The 16,936-nt window shown below is 53.7% G+C and overlaps 1 protein-coding gene across 4 annotated transcripts in view; it reads left to right on the top strand.

Moving 5' to 3' along the window:
• KIRREL3 (kirre like nephrin family adhesion molecule 3) overlaps window positions 1-13,369 on the top strand; it is a 779,733-nt gene extending 766,364 nt beyond the window's left edge. For all 4 annotated transcript variants that reach the window (XM_075909300.1, XM_075909299.1, XM_075909298.1 and 1 more), the window contains 2 exons: window positions 6,799-6,885; window positions 11,564-13,369. In XM_075909300.1, the coding sequence (XP_075765415.1) occupies window positions 6,799-6,885; window positions 11,564-12,007 (531 nt within the window). In that variant the 3' untranslated portion in view covers window positions 12,008-13,369. The remainder of the gene's footprint in view (window positions 1-6,798; window positions 6,886-11,563) is intronic.
• The last annotated feature ends 3,567 nt before the right edge of the window (window positions 13,370-16,936 follow it).

The raw sequence follows: 16,936 nt of genomic DNA, 5'->3' as shown, positions 1-16,936 counted from the left end.
GGGTACAAATATTTTAAACAAACAAAAAAAAAATCAATTGCTCAGCGGATAAGCAAGATTCCACCCGCTCGGGCCATTGAGCTGTTTGCTGGAATGGCGTCCCCATTGTGTTTGTGGAAGGTCACTGTTTTACCCGGATAGGGTGTGCTCTAGGGAGCCAGTGGGCTGCTGGCCTCTGGCCTTCGGCCTGGCCTCTCTGTCTGGCCTCTGGCCTTTGGCCTGTTGGCCTCTCCGTCTGGCCTCTGCCCTTCGGCCTGGCCAATGCAAGTGCCTCTAAGCGCTCCCCCAGCATAGCAGTGAGGGTTAGTGGACTCCCACGTCCTCCCACCAGGGCACGCTGCCACTCCAGGGAAGACGTGGGAGTCCACGAAAAGAGGAGGGTCAGATGGCAAGCAGCAGGGAATGACAAAGCATCATCCTCCCCCTGCGCACCGTCTGTTGCTTGCAAACCTCTCTGTGGAGCCTGCAGTTAGTTTGTCCCATCCCTGGTTAGCCAGCTCAGCTCTGGTTCCCTTCACAGCGTGACTTTGCCCTAAGCAGGCACCGCACCAGAGAAACCAAAGGTCTACAAAAGCATAGACTCTACGGCCAGAAAGGGACCGTCATGATCATTTCATCTGACCTTCCGCACGTTGCAGGCCACAGTCCTCCCTGCTTATGCTGCTTGTCGCTGGGCCCGCTTTGCTTACGGATCTGGGAAGAACCATTCTAACTCCCACCCTGGCATCTCCCAACACCAGGAGACCACAGTCTCTATGTTCAGAGCCCTGGGACACTCCCTGGCTGGCTCAGAACAGGGCTCCAGCTCTAGAGAGCCATGTCGGATGGTCACGCTCCCTCTCCGAGCAGCCAGCGGAGGGGGCTCATGTAGCAATACAGCACCCATCACCTTCCCCTTGCCTTGTGCTCATGCCTGTGTCACCCACCTCCTACAGCCAGGCAGCGGCAGATATAGGGCAGGGCGAGCGGGGTGGCTGCCCTGGGCCCCGCGCTTCAATAGACCCCGCACCAGCGCCAGGGGCGGACTGGCCTGGCGGGATACCAGGAATTTCCTGGTGGGCCATCCACCGAAGGGCCAGCTGGCGGCTGCTAGAAGAGGAAGGGGGGGATTGTGACAGGGCGCCGCAGCCCCGCACTTTTGAAATTCGCTGGCGCCAGCCAGTACGGGCCACGTGGGGCCGAGGGAGTGCATGCGCGGCGTGCTGAAATGCCGCGCAACAGCTGAGAGGGGAGACGCCCGAGCGTGGCATGGCGTGGCATGACGCCACAGCCTGGGACTTCAAAACCGCGCGACCCAGCGTTGCACCGCACAGTTCGGCACATGGCCTGGAGCCTGGGCCGGGGCCACGGCCGCCCTGCACACTGGAAGGCAGAAGGTGGATGGCAGAGGAAGGGGCTTGAGCTGAGGGGAGGGGGGCAGGTCAGGAGAAGAAAGAGGAGGTGAGAAAAATGCCAGGGGGCCAAGTGGAGACAATGAGGACAAGGGCAGGATGGGAGGTGTTAGTGGGAGGGGGACAGGATGATGCGGGGAGAGGAGAGGGTAAGGGCATTGGGCTCTAAAGGGGGGAGGGGAAGGTGCTGGGAGAAGTCTTGAAAGGAGGGGTGGGTGTGAGGAAGGCGGGGATGGAGCAAGGCATGTGTGAGGGCACAGGGGCATGAGGGGAAGGGAGGCAGAGGGTGGTGAGGGGGTGGGCATCAGGGGAAAAGAGAGCAAAAGGCGCAGGGACAGTGAGGGAAGGGGGAGGCACCAGGAGGCCTTTTTTCTGTTTTTTCTCCAAAGGGGGGGGCCCCGCGATATTGTGCTGCCCTGGGTCCCGCAAAACTCATCCACCCCTGCATCCAGGGAGGCATTCATTCCTACCCGCATCATCCACAGGCACCCCGAAGCCACGGACTGGAGCCCACGTTCCACGTGGCACCTTAGCACCATCCCATGCAAGCAGATGCTAGCGCAGGCTGGAAATAAGAAGCGTTCTGTCTGCCACAGGATGGATGTTGTAGCCCAGCCTCCACAGGGGCAGCCAGGTCACCCTACTGCTTTTAAGATGGTGCTTGATAAGTATCTGAATGGGCTTCCATGACAGGGCTGCCTGTGGGAGCAGGAACAGGACTCACTGACCACAGGTCCCACCCAGCGCTCTGTCCAGGCTAGCTCTCTTGTACCAGGCGATTTCCAGCCATTTCAATGGGGCAGTTGTGCTCTTCCCACAATACCCCTCTGGGTCTCAGAAGGAGGGGACTCCGTGCAGGGTGAGTCAGTACACAGCAGGCCTGTGGTCAGCTTCGTTATTGCATTAATTATCCATGCACAAGAGCAGCTCTCAGGTCCTTCTGTTGCTCTACCACGTGAGCTAGTGAAACTCTCCCATAATGGGCATCGCTAGAAGGCCCTTTTCCCTTTCTCTGAACAGCCACTGCACAATACAGTCATACACAATGTGCATTGCAACAGCCCAGAAACCAGTGTGCGAACCGCTGCCATTTGCGAAACCCCAAACCTGTGTTGCTCACGTCACCTCAGCCTCTGAATATGGAAAGGTTTGTCGTTACAAACCTCATTTACAATTCACCATGGATGGGGTTTGTTTGCTTTTGCAACTAGCCAGTCTAGCTTAGCTGGTTCCGTTTCATTGCACTGTGGGTCTCCGACCCTAGCACAGTCTTTGGCTACCAACCCTGCAGGAGAATGGCTGAGCCCCACAAATTAAAGAAAAATAAACCCGGCACTGTCTGAAGTAGAAGAAAAACGTGAAACATTTCGAGCAGGTTTATAAAGCTGTACACACAAACATGCACAGAATGTGGATCCTTAGCAACCCTTCAACTGAACGTAAGAATTTAAGAGGGCTCTAAAGCTGACATGCAGGCACTAGAGCGAGTGTTCCTCCTTTTGGTATTTTATCTGTCCAGAATTTAATACTTTGTGACACATGTATTTACCCTGGTAAATCAATGGATGTTACAGGCTTTTTTCCAGCAAAACACAGGTACCTTAATTTATTGCATTAAATGGCCATATCAAAGGCTTTTCAGAGATCAGCAGAAAATGCTGTAGGGTAAATTTCCACTACCACTTACCAGCAAAAGAAGAAGAAGGAGAAGTCAGGTAATAATCAGCACTTTAGAGTAGATTTAGAATTGAGATTAGATTAGGCATTGAGTGGCAGTAATTCCAACAGAAGGTCTGGGCTACAGCAGCAAAGAGAAAATGTGAAGACTGTAGAGACTAAATCAATATCTGGGAAGATAAAAGGCAGCCGAGAAATTGGCTGATAATTATTCAGACCCACCTTTCTGAGGGAAGGGTAATTAAAGCCATATTCTAATTAATGCGTACCTCGCCCCAGCCAGCCTTCAAAGAAAACCTAATGAGGCTGGGAGAATAGACTCCTATTCCTCATGCATCTGCCTCTCTCAGAAAGGGGTGCCTGTCTGGAGGAGGGGGAGTCAGGAGGCGATCTTGGCGCAGGAAGGGGGGACTGATTAAAAATTAATGAACTGTCCCATCTACCTTCCCTCCCCATGTGGCACTTTGGAAAGTCAGATGTAGGCTGGCACAGACAGGTTCAGTAAAACCTCTGGGATTCAAACCTTTGAGAGGAGCCGGAGCCGGAGTCAGAGTCAGAGAAATCACAGGCTTTGGAGTTAATTACAGCACTAAGAAAATACCCAAACTGGCCTGGGATTTTGAAACGTTGTTGGCAGGCAAATTCAGACGAGTGAGGCGGTACATTGAGTTCCTAGCGTTGCAAAAGCACAGTCAGCCCCTGGCCACTGTCAGCTTAACCCTTAATTCCTGGGGGGAGGCGGGGAAAGAGTGAGCCAGTTGTCTGTCATTCAGGGGCTGCAGCCTGGCCTGCCTGTGGGCTCTCCCTCATGTGCAGAGGAGCTGGGTTTGAATCCCTGCTCTGCCACTGACTGGGTGTGTGACCTTGGGGAATCTGTGCCTGCTGTGGGCAGTGGTGTGTTATTGTCGTACTGGTGTATGCTGCTTTGTTAGCACTGGGGGCTTGTTCTCCTTTTAGAAGCAGTGCAGGGAAGCCTATGTTTTGAAGTCAGATCTTGAGCAAAGTGGTGGGGTCAACAGGAGCAGCTCAAATTCCAGGCCCGTCAGTCTGGACAGGATCCCCGTGGTCCAGCAATGGGCAACCCAGGCTAGTGAGTGGGCCGCATGAGTGGCCCTTCTTCACCCCAGTGGGCCATGAGATTGTTGTAAGCAAGACGGTCTCCTGGGATAGGACAGGTTTGCTCACTGCACCTGCGTCCCTAGAATTTGCGGGCTGGGCCGATTGAACCGTAGCTGCGCTTTGATGGGATGCAGAAGGAGCCCACAGCTCTCGCAGTCAATGCTGTGTGCAATCGGCACGTCCCTCACTTCACCAGCCCTGGCTTTACGTGCATGTCACTTTCGTAGGAAAACAACTATGTGGATGAAAACCGGCAGAGTCTGGCAACCCGGTGTGACAGCAAGTCAGGGTTCCCCTCCCGATCCTGCAGCCCCGTAGCAGCAAGAACAGGCTCCATCAGCCAGTAGAACAGAGAGGGTTTATTGCTTCTCCAGGATACAGCACAGCACAGACGTGATGTGGCTACAGGAGTCAGGGCCGAGATCCCTCAGACCCCTTGAGATGGGGTGCCTGGGCCCCTAGACTCCCAGTCCCCGCCTTAGTCTATCTCCTTCATGGTTCCAGCCAAAGACTGACCCTTCCCCCAACACTCACTTCCTTTGTTCCGGTCCCTTTCCTTAACCGGTAGGACCGGTTCGGTCACTGTCATGGGGACCTCAAGCAGGGCCGGCTCGAGCCATTCCTGCGCCCCGTGCAGCGGGCGCGTGACGCATGCGCGGCCCTGCCCCCCGGCGCACTGCGCACCTTTCAGCTGCATTCGGGCGTGCGGCGCCTGATGGCAGCTCTAAGGGGCGCTGTGCAGCCCCCAGCCCTGGGCGCATGGCATCCCTTACAGCTGCCATCAGGCGCCCCCCCCCATAGGTTGGCACCCTGGGCAGCTGCCCGGCTAGCCCCCCTCTTAATCCAGCCCTGCCCTCAAGGCACCCTCTGCTGGGCCGTGCTTACAGACAGCCCACAGCCCAAGCACAGCAACCAGCAGCGTACTGACACTACATCTCACCCTGTGCATGGCCCATGGCAAACAAAGTGTCTCATGGTCCATATATAGACCCCTGATGGGTTGCAGGTTGCCCACAACTGGTTTAGCTCTTCAACCACAGCCCATGCCATTCTGGGGCTGCTTTGTTGGACAAGCCAGCCAGCCACCTGCAATCTCTGACTGTCATTGTTCCGTGCAAGGAGCCATGTCTGTCCACAAGGAGCTGCCTGAGCCACTTGCTTCTTTCATGGCCTTTCTCAACATCACAGACACGCCTGCTCCAGCAGGGGGGACAGATCAGCTCTGCCTGCCTGATAACCTGGTGCATTCCCATAAGTAACCTCTGAGCTCAGCCTGCCAGGCTCTGTGCAAAAGGCATTTGCTGCTCACCCCACATGGGTTATTCATGAGGTTCAAAGTCAGGAGAATTCTTCCATCCTCTCTGCCTGGAGCAATGGCTAGAGTGAGTCATGGATAAGGTGAATTTGTGCCGTGTGTGTTTGTAGTAAAAGCCAGGGACAGGTCGCAGGCAATAAACAGAGATTCGTGGAAGCCATCCTTCATTTTTAGTAAATACCCTGGACTCTGGAGGATGTGGCTAACCGTGGGAGCCCTGCTAAGGGCTGAGCTCCTGCCCTGAGGGGTGATGCTCCCAGGCCCTGCTCCTGGGTGGGGGCTGACATCTGCCCCAGCCCTACCGCTGTGGAGGCTTCAAGCCTAAAAAGTCACAGAGACCCATTAGTGTCACCAAGTCCGTGACCTGCCCGGTGGAATCCTAGCCTGACTCGGGAGTCATTCTAGATGGCTGATGAGCCACGGTGAACGACACTGGCAATGGGGCTCTGGCTGGTGTCAGGAGGAATCATCACATGCACCTGCCCCTTCAGGCTGGAATTATACCTGCCCCGGCGTTTGAGATGGCCTTGGTAGAAACCTGAGCCGGATAGAAAAGTCCCAGCGGCTCACTCCACGAATGGCGCTGCCTCCCAGCGCAGCTAGCAGATGCCGGTGCATATGGCACTGGGAGGCAGACGCCCTCGGCCCCAGCGTGGAGGCTACGTCGCTGCAGCCCAGAGTGGACGTGCTAACGGGTTGGCTTAGGATATCTAGGTTCAATTCCTGGGTCAGACACTGTGTGATACTGGGCAAGTCACTTAATCTAGCCAGGGCCTCCGCTCCCTGCCCTTGCAACCTGGGGGTGTCCTCCCTCCCTTGGTGGAAGCCAGTGTGGTCCCCTGGCTGAACCACGCAGGAGCATGTTGGGGGTCTAGTCCTGGCTCTGCCAGTAGCAGCCTGTGGGGAGACTTTGCCCAAAGGGTCGGAGTCTACCTGGACAGAGCGGCTGGCTGGCTGGTGGCCGCAGCAGAGCCTTGTGCCGTGCCGGTGAGGGGAGCCATGATGGGAGGAGCAGGGAAAGCTCTCCTGCTGGCAGATGGGGAGGGAGTGGGCATGTGGGTTATTTCCTGCAGCTCCTGCCGCCCCCTCGAGGGGGCTGGTGGCCATTGTGGGGAGCTCCCTGCCTGAAGCGGGGTGAGAGAGGGAACTGCCCAGGGGGCAGGTGAGCTAGCAGGGCCCTAAGGGCAGGGGACGGTTGCTCTAGTGAGCGGGGTGACAGCCAGCAGAGCTGACACAGCTCTAGATCCACTGAGGCCCCCACCTTGCAGCTCACTGGGACTTGGTCTTGCTTTGCAGATGGACAGAGGTGAGTTCCAGCAGGATTCTGTCCTCAAGCAGCTGGAGGTGCTGAAGGAGGAGGAGAAGGAGTTCCAGAACCTGAAGGTGAGTGGCAGCTGCTGGGCCTGGCTCCGGCCCCTAACCTCTCTGAAACATGGACGACTGGCAGCAGCCGCTCCCCATGCCAGGACCCCCGTGTGCCAGGTGCTGCACAAACGCCTAGGCAGAGCGCTCCGGCCCGGAGAGCTCCGTGCACACAGACACGCCAGAAGGGAAACAAGGACCGGCAGCTGTCCCCAGGGTCCCCAGAAGAGATAGTTACTGCCTGGTTGCCCACTGGGTCAGGCTGCCTCAGGCGGCAGCCTCGAGACGCTACATTCGAGAGCCCAGTCCCATGTAGGGTTGCCAGGTGTCCGGTTTTCACCCGGACAGTCTGGTTTTTGTGGCCTCTGTTTGTTAAAAAAAAAAAGAAAGAAAATATTGGACATGTAAAATGTCCAGTATTTTCTGTTTTTCTCGGCTGGAAGGCCAGCAGGGACATTCTTCCCCTGCTGCATCTGGGAAGCGGGGAGCATGGCGATTTAAAGGCACAGCAACCTTTTTTTTTTCTCAACAAGTTTGGTTCCCCCTCTCCTTGTTTTTTTTTTTTTTGCTCAACCAATTTTTCCCCCCTCCACGGTTGGGATTTTTTGTGAAAGTATCTGACAACCTTAAGTCCCAGGGAGCAATAGGAACTACAAGAGACAAGTGTAGGCGCACATTTTGCCCAGGTCTCAGCACACATGGAAGGCTGAGCACTGCATGCCTTCAGAGCCTGTCTCGCCAGGGTTTCCAAAGAGCTTGGGAGTAGCTGTCCTTTGCAAACCGGGCCCTAGTTGTAAGGGCAAAACGCTTGCAAATCTGCCCCCGTAATCTGGAGGCAACCATCTGTAAATGGAAGAGCAAGCTGCTGTATGCTGACAGGACACAATAAAGCCGCCTCCTCTTGGGGAGGGCAGGCGTAGTCAAACCTGAGCCACCAAAGTGATGCTGACAGGTGGTCGTGGGCACAAGCCCTCAGTTGGAAGTTGGGACAGTGCCCAGACTTATCATCCAGGCTGCTGCATGTCCGCACTCCCTCCCTTGCAGCACGGACAGACCCCAGCCTCCCAGCCGGTGTGCTGCAGAAGTGCCCCAGCTGTTGTCTTGGGAAACACATCGGTACAAGCTTTCTCCTTAGCTCACCGGCTAGATGACTCGGCCTCCCAAATCAGAGGGAATGACTCACTCCAGCGGCAGCATCAGGCTCCCACCAAACCTCCCTGGGGTCCCCTCCTTGAGTCACACCCGATCCTGGCATGGTCTCCCGCCTCCCCTCCCCCAGGCCCTCCACGCAGGAGGTGTAAATACAGTCAGGGCCAAGCCGGGCGGCAGGGGAGTGGAGGCTGGAGAATTGAGGCCTGCGCCCCATTTACTCTAAGGTCCTGTTACACCACTGCAGCAGCATCACGCAGACTTAAGCCGCAGGGGCAGAGATGCCTAAAACAGCCTCAGGGCAAAGGCGAGTCAGGCCCAGGGGGAGGGGAGCAGCCAGAGACCGTTTAGTTAGAACAACTTGCACTGCTCTTTATTCCGAAATAACCCCCCTGAGGTCGAATTTATAAGCGAAGCATCCACGCTACCAAGCCCGTTATTTCGCAATCTGTACTCCTGCTTTTGACGGGGAATACTGCTCATTTCGAAATAGTGATTTCGAAATAGCGGTCGTGTGGATGCTCCAGTGCCGCTCTTTCGCAATAACTCCTCCCCAGAGTCAGTCAAACGAATTACTCCCCAGTGCTTCCTGGGGCTCCAAGTCTAGGTTCTAATTTCGAGGCTTCCCCATATTGGGGATATGCTATTTCGATGTTGTATTTCAGGAGCAATTAAATCGATTTGCGTGATTTCAAAATTGTTCCTAGTGTAGACGCGCCCTGAAAACCAGCTTCGGCCTTTCAACTCCCAGGCCCTGGGCCTGACAACCACATCCTGCCACTGGCCACCCTCTTGGCATGATGGGACCCTCCTCCCTTCCCGTCGCTCAGCTTGGCCCACCCGAGGAAAGGGAATCATTGCCTTTGTCTTCCAAGAGGGGGGAAATAACTAAATAGGGTATCATATTTAGCCGAGCTGTTTCCATAGCAACAGAGAAGAGGCCTTCATCATGACTGTCTCAGCCCTTGTTGGTCCCTGAGCCCTCCCTCTCTGGTTGCCAAAGGGGAACAAGGAAAAGCCGGTAGGGCTTTCAGCAGACATCCATGACAGCAGGAGCAGACCCTGTAGCTGCATGGGCTGTGAGGCCAGGCTAAAAAGCCAGGCCAATTGCAGCTTCTTGCATCTGCAGAGTTACCAAATGCTCCCTCTCATCCCTGTCCTCATGGGCTCTGGATGGCTCAAGGAACAGGGTCTGTGACCCAGCGCTCCATTGCCTCCAGTTCCTTGCCCTACAGCAGAGCCAGGTCAGCAGTGGCTGCCAGCCATTCTCTGGCCAGCATGTCGTGAGTTTGGAAGGGCTCAGCAGACCTCAGACCAGACTGTAGGGCTGAGCACTGCAGGAACAGCCTGCCAAGAGGCCGCAAGGCAGACTCTGCCTACAGGCCCGTTTACAAAGCAGTTGTCCTGGATGCAGGGTCATGCTGTATTACTAACAGGACCTTAGCCACGTTCCCCCAATGCACCCCAAACTGGCCACAAGATTCCTGAATATAAATCCAGGATGTCAACCCAATGATTTGGCAAGGCAGTGGTCTGCCCTTGTTCCAGCAGGCCTTTTTCCGGCTCTCAGCCCAGGTCCTCTGTGACTGGTCTTTCCAGAAACCTCTCTGATGCAGCCCTAGAAATGCTTTGTTTTGATTCTGAAATGTATAAATCAAGTAAGGTAGGGCCAGATCCCCCTAAGGTATTTAGGTGCCTCATTTTCTTTGGTTTCAATAAAAGCGATGTGCCTAAATATCTGTGCAGATCGAAGCCATAGCACAAAGGGGGAAATCATGTGGATGCTTGATCCCAGAGGAAATCCGAAGCCAAAAGGTCCATCTGAGACTGTTGGACGGAAGGGGCCCGAGACAGAAGGTGTCAGTGATGAAGATGTTCCCCACTCAGTCCCAAATTTCCCCATAGCCATTTGCCCCTGCAATGTCCAGTCCCCTGGCTATAGCCCACACAGAACCTTGTTATGTTCACTGCTCCAGAAAAGAGACCCTACACACAGCTCTTTAGGTTAAGAGGGGTTATTTCAATCCCAGCTCTGAATTGCTATAAAGTAAAACAACAAGAAGCCCTCAATGTAAGTGATGTCAAGTAGAAGGAGAAAAGATAGAAAGGCTTACACACCAACAAAGAAAAGGGAAAACCTACTTCTGAGGCTAAACCTTGCCTTCAGCAAGTGTCCCTCTGCCTGAGCAGCATCCCACTTCTCAGCGACTTCAGCCCCCTTGGCTGACGTATCCAACACACGGTCATTTTAAGCGCTTCAGGCCCTTTAATCCCCCAAGTGATTAAGAGACTATGGGAGTCTCTTCCCTGTCTCGGTAAAGTCCAGGTACATTTCAAAGGCCAGTCTTTGAAAAGTAACCCCAGACCAAGGTTCTCTCTCCTGCAGGGATATAGACACTAGCTGTCTTCCCAAAGTCAGCACGGGCTGTTCTTCCCCGCCTGTTCTTCCCACCCCCTGTTGAATCATGTATAAATTGCTTTGATTCCACACTGCTTAATTTACATTGAAGCCAAATACATAACTGCCATCCCTCCTGGTTCTCCCTGTTTGGTCACAGACCTTAAAGCATAAAACCAGTGATCATCCCTAATACCTCAGTGTGTTAATTCAGACACTTCACAATGATCTGAATCAGTGGTTCTCTACTGGGGGTAAACATACTCCTGCAGGTATATCAACTCATCTGGATACTTGCCTAGTTTTACAACAGGCTACATGAAAAGCACTAGCAATGTCAGAACAAACTCAAATTTCATGCAGATGATGACTTGTCTGACCGCTGTACAGACCATGCCCTGAAATGTACTATATCTATATTCCAGTTGAATTCTATGGTAAAAAGGAAAAAGTCAGCAGTTTTTCAGTAACAGTGTCCCAGGGCAGGGGACTGGACTCGATGACCTTTCAAGGTCCCTTCCAGTTCTAGGAAATAGGCAATCTCCATTAATTTAAATTTATTTAATTTTTGTATTTTATGGCTGATTTTGTAAACAAATAGTTTTTAAATAAGGTGAAACTTGGAGCAGGCATGCCCAATCAGATTCCTGCAAGGGATACAGTAGTATGGAAAGGTTGAGAGCCACTGATCTGAATCACAGTTGTGTTAGAGGTTTTCATAAAACTCAATATGCTTGTGTAACACAATAATACTGCATGCAATCAGCTGGTTCAGTTGCTTATCCCTGGAGGTGAAGACCTCCCTGTTTATAGATAAAAGGCCATGTGCCCCATGACTTTATTTACCTTCTATGTAAATGTGCCTTCATTGTCCCGGCCCAACACCAAGCTGGTCAGAGCTGCAAATCTACATTCCTCAGTCTAGGGCAAAATGGGCTTCTGACTTGTTTTCCAGACACATATTTAGGACATGATTCTAACACCTATTCACATCTCGGTATGTACAGCACACAAGAATATTAATGAGGAGCAAATTACTAGTTTTCCATGCTATGCTGCATGCCACTTTCTGGGTTTCTATTTAGCATGTCAGGCCTGACAGGGGCCCCCAAAGAGCCACTGTGTGTCTCAGTAATTTCTCTCTCCCTTAAGGACCCCACCAATGGCTACTACAGTGTGAATACCTTCAAGGACCACCACTCCACCCCCACCATCTCCCTCTCGGGCTGCCAGCCAGACCTGAGGCCTGCCAACAAGCAGCGGGTGCCCACGGGCATGTCCTTCACCAACATCTACACCACGCTGAGCGGGCAGAACCGGCTCTACGACTACAGCCAGCGCTTCGTGCTGGGCATGGGCAGCAGCTCCATCGAGCTGTGCGAGCGGGAGTTCCAGCGGGGCTCCATGAGCGACAGCAGCTCCTTCCTCGACACGCAGTGCGACAGCAGCGTCAGCAGCAGCGGCAAGCAGGACGGCTACGTCCAGTTCGACAAGGCCAGCAAGGCCTCGGCCTCCTCCTCCCACCACTCCCAGTCCTCGTCCCAAAACTCAGACCCCAGCCGGCCCCTGCAGAGGAGAATGCAGACACACGTGTGAGCTCCAGGGGGTGGGCAGGGACGGAGGGCCAGGGGGCCAAGACATGGGACGCTGTGGAGCCCTCAGCAGGTGGGAGCTGCTGAAGTGAGCTTGGCCCAAGCTTTAGTCCGTTTCTAATGAGTTTATGTTCCAAAGCACTTTTGTCCGTAGTAGAACTACACCCCATGGCTCCTGTGGGGTGCCGGGGGGAAGAAGGGGTGCCATTGGCAGCTCTGTCCTCCCTGAAGACTTGCAGTCTCCTGCTTGGCCCAGTTGGGCAATGTCTACTTGGGGCCATTGTGGGGGGAAGACTATGGCAGCCGAGACCAAACCAATTCAAGCACAAACCTGTTTCCTTCATGACGAAGGCTGGACCTGGAGGCTGTGGGAAGGGGGAAGGGGCACGTCTCGCTGCAACCTTGGCACCCAGCCCCCGACCAGAAACCAGAAGCCTCTTCCAGGGCGTTTTCCTCGGTGCCTCCTTTGGGGAGAGAGACACCTGCCATGCATGCCCTGAAGAGTCCTGGGAGCACGCAGTGAACCCCTCTGGAGTGCTTTGGGGAGGGGGGGCAAGAACCAACCAGACCTCTAGTCCCCCTCCTCACAAGAGCCTTCTGGTCTTTCAGCACGTACTTCACTTAACACGAGCCCTCAGCACCTGTTGGGCCACTGGCTTGGGGGGCTAGCAGCACAGAGGCCTCCCCACATCCTGCACAGAGCCACACCTGCTACACCCCGTTGGTTCCTCCCGCTCTCTACCACCTGGCTTTTCCTCTCTTCTGCAAGCCCTCCCACGGGGACTGCGTGCCCTCTGGGGAGCCGATGAGGGAGTCCGCTCAGAGGCCTTCCCCAGGGCGCCCTTCCTCCCAACTTCCCGTGTATCGCCGGAGGAGGACGTTCCAGAACACCCGCGGCTCACACACACACCCCCGACACACCCATCCCGTCGCTTGCAATCCCGTGACTCAGCGCCGTGGTTTCTGACCCCGAGAGGGTGTTGCTTCGTTTAAGACCGTGCAACAGAACCGTGCCAGGTGTTGGTGTAATATAGGCGCCCTGACACTGCTCAATCGGGTTTTCTTCTGTCGTTTGGTGTTCAGTGTCCATCATACTACAGTGTGTCTGCGGAGTGATCCGGCGTGAGGGGCCCTCCCAGCTGCTCCACCGCAGACCACATGCACCGGGGGACTCTGCCACAAGCCAGGAACTGTTGGCGGACACAGCCCACTGGAGGACTGTCCTTGCTGGAGTTAGGTGTGACAGTCACAGAGAGGACCCTCCCAACATGGGGTCCGCACGCCAGCCCAGAGCAATTTCTTACTGCTGCTTGTGTATTGCCCCGATAGCACAACTGGAAGATTAATATAAGAGGTGTAACAAGCCCATCTGTGTCTGGTCCCTTTCGGGTTCTTTGGAAGCTATGAAATAAACATGTCCATCCCGGGAGGGCATGTACACCCAAGGTCACACTGCTTCTGTGCTTCTCAGCGTGTTAGTCTCCACGGGTCAGGCCTTGCTGTTTGTGGCTGGGTCAGATTTGGTATGGTATTTTTCCCTCATAGTGTGAAAATCTCATGAATTAGCTCTAGGGATCGGGCCTGGACAGTTGTTCTCATTTAACTTTCCTATTGCAGAGCTCAAGCCCCGTTGTGCCAGGTGCTGTACACACACAGAGGCTCCTAGGCAAAATAGAGAGCCATGGCTGACCACTGTGCTTTGGTGGGTGGGGAAAATTCAAGCCCACCCTAGTACTGGACATGGACTAAAATAATGGGGGAAGAAGATGGAACTTCTGACGGGTCAGAGGTTTGTTGCACTGGCAGACGCTTCTGGGGGGGTGGGCAGACACTTCTGGGGGGCGGGCAGACACTTCTGGGGGGCGCTGTCTTGCTTCCCATAGGAAATAACAGGGCAGAATGTGACCCAGTTGTACTCTTAAGCCATGTTTACTAAAGCAGAGCCACAGCACAGCCCAAACCTAGAATAAGAGGAAAGCTTTCCCCCTAAAGTGTCACTATCTACATTAAATATGAATTCTACATGAAAACCTCTCCCCTTCTCTCAGTGAACAGCTCCGTTTAGTAAAGCTTTACGTTTCACCGTTTGTTTGTCCCTGTCCTTCATCACTCAAAGCAGATCGAGCAGCCTACGGGCCATTTTTCAAATGTTCCTAAGTCACTTTAAAACCTAAATGTTATTGAAAATCAATGGGGCTCAGATGCCTAGTCAGAAAGCATCCAGTTGCCTCTTCATCTTTAGACCCCTAAGTACATTCACTCGTCTCCTTGGAGCCTCAGTTATGACTGTAAATAACATCGAGTGGCCCTGTAGCACCCTAGAGACTAACAAACATAGATAGATAGATAGATAGATAGATAGATAGATAGATAGATAGATAGTATCATGAGAGATCTTGAGTACAGCTCATTTGAAAAAGTAGCTTTTGCCCACAAAAGCTCATGATACTAAAAACATATTTTTATTAATCTCTAAGCCCTGGTCTACACTAGGACATTATTTTGAAATAACAAGCAGAGCGTCCACACTGCCAAGCACGTTATTTCGAAATAAGGGGCTGGTCATTTTGAAATAATTCCCCAGCTTTCCTTGGGGAATAACACTTATTTCAAAATAGCGGTAATGTGGACGCGTCACTGCTGCTATTTTGAAATAACTCCTCCCCAGAGTCATTCAAAGTCTTTACTCCCCAGTGCTTCCTGGGGCGCTAAGTCGAGGTAGTGCATCCACATTAAGGGAGGCTGCCTCAGACTAAATTCAAGGCTTCCCTATAGTGTGGACACGCTATTTCAAAATTGTTATTTCAGGCGTTATTATTCTGAAATAATTTCCTAGTGTAGACATGCCCTTAGGTGCCACAGGACTACTCGTTGGTTTTAAAGTTACAGACTAACACAGCTACCCCTCTGAGTCTGTAAATAATATTTAAGCACTGAAGTCACTGGGATAGCTTCAAAACAATGTTGCCCTCAGTCCGATTCTGCTCTCCATTGTCCTGCCAAAGTAACACCCTTGGCTTCAGAAGAGTTAAGTCCTGATTTAGCCACATCTCGAGGCAAGACTTTGGCTTGATGTGCAAATGCTCTCATGCTTGAAGAAGCGTGGGAGCTTTCCTGGGGTTTTGAGTGGAAGCCAGCTCTCGAAAGCTAGGGATCACTGCCCCCTACTGTGGAACGCAGCACAGCTACTGAGTTCGCATGTCCATTTTGGGTGGCTCGCAACCGGGCAATGGGACCGAATCTGTTGCCTCCAGCTTCCCAGCCCAGAGCTGAGTCGGGCAGCAACAGGGAGCAGAAGGAGTCCTTGGGTTTCTTGTGCAAAGAGCCATTCTCCGCTCAGAACCCGCTCCGCCAGCAGCACGGGTAGGAGCCATTGATCACTGAGGCCAGTGATGGTGAAGAGGTAAGGGACTGAAGTGAAAAGAAAGGACTGAGGGGCAGAGAAACTACAGCCGCCTGGTGGTCTGGGGCGACTCCATCCCATATTAACTACCACACCCTATTAGAAGTAGCAACTCACACACACACATTTTCCCCATTAAAAGGGGGCTGTAACTGAGGGGAGGGGTGTGCCAGACAAGGCCACTTATCCATCCAGCTGGAGGTGAAAATGCCCATGTTAGCTAGTGTATTGACAGCGCGGTACGAGTGCTAGAGAACGTCCCAGCACCTTGGATGGGCTCAGCTAGCCCCTCCCACCGCCATGGCTGTCCTCTGTGCCTGGCATGCTCCCCACTCCGCTAATGCGGGTGAGTCTCCTCCACCTGGGACATGCACCTCCTGCCTGCAATGAAGATGGGCCCGAGGCAATCGCTTGATAGGCCATACACTGGACTAGATCCTCCAGAGGCAGGGACCTGACACCCCTGACCCCGTCTAAGAGCACAGAGATGGCCTCCTCTTTTCCCAGGCTTCCTTCCACCACCCCACATGGCAGTCACCCGCCCAGCTTGGCATCACACTCTAGGACACTGTTTCTTAAACTTTTTAAGATCGAGGAACACCAAACAATAACTTTTTTTATGGAGAACACCAAAGATTTTTTGTTAAGCAAAAAAAAAAAAAAATCGCCTGCCCCTTTAAAGGCGGCCATTTTGAATTTTGTTCTCCGTGGCATGTACCATGGAACACAGTTTATGAAACACCGCTCTAGGATGAGCTGGCCCACCGCGAGAAGGGTTCAGATAGTAACACACAACCATGGGGGTGCAATGGGTCACAGGGTTTCTGGTATCTAAACCAGCCCAGCAGAGCACATCCTTAATACAACTGCCCCAGGCTCTTTAAATTGCCACTGTGCTGCAGGAAGAGCAGAGGGCAGGTCACCCTGGATCTGCCCCTTCTTCCCAAGTCCCCACCCTTGCCAGAAGTGCCGAGCTGGGGCCCCTATCTTGCCCACAGGCCCCAGCATGAGGGCTGTCCAGCCTGCTTTTGAAAGCCTCCAGTGAAGGAAGGTCCCCTTGGCTGTGGTCTAATGGAGCCTTCATGGGCCCCACAGCTGGTGCCTCCCCTTGCTCAGAAAACCATTGTCCACAGCTCGAGCCATTGGCATCTTCTAGCCCGTTTCCCAGTGGCAGGTTCCCCCCCGGCTGGCTGACGGGAGAGCTGCCAGGCAGTGCTAGGGCTAGGACAGAGAAGGAAGCCTCTGTCCGCAATGCGGAGCTAAGGGAGGATGCAGCCATCAGTGCACAGTAGCAATGCTCTGGGTCATTAGCTGCAGAGTAATTAAAACACTCGACGAGCGGCGCTGGGAGAGTCTCTTCCCCGGGCAATCAAGACCCAGTGGGAGAGACAATTATGCAGCAAATCGCCATTGAGACAGCTCAGTCCTGCGGCTTCCCCTGCCTCCGGAGCAGCTCCTTATCACGAGGGACAGCGGCAGGAATGCCACATGAGCCCCCCAGTAAGCCAGACCTGGGCCCAGTACACGCTG

The sequence above is a fragment of the Pelodiscus sinensis genome, chromosome 26 (assembly GCF_049634645.1).
Source record: "Pelodiscus sinensis isolate JC-2024 chromosome 26, ASM4963464v1, whole genome shotgun sequence".
NCBI lineage: Eukaryota > Metazoa > Chordata > Testudines > Trionychidae > Pelodiscus > Pelodiscus sinensis.
The sequence above is the reverse complement of the archived record's forward strand: the minus strand, read 5'-3'. Positions and strand labels throughout refer to the sequence as shown.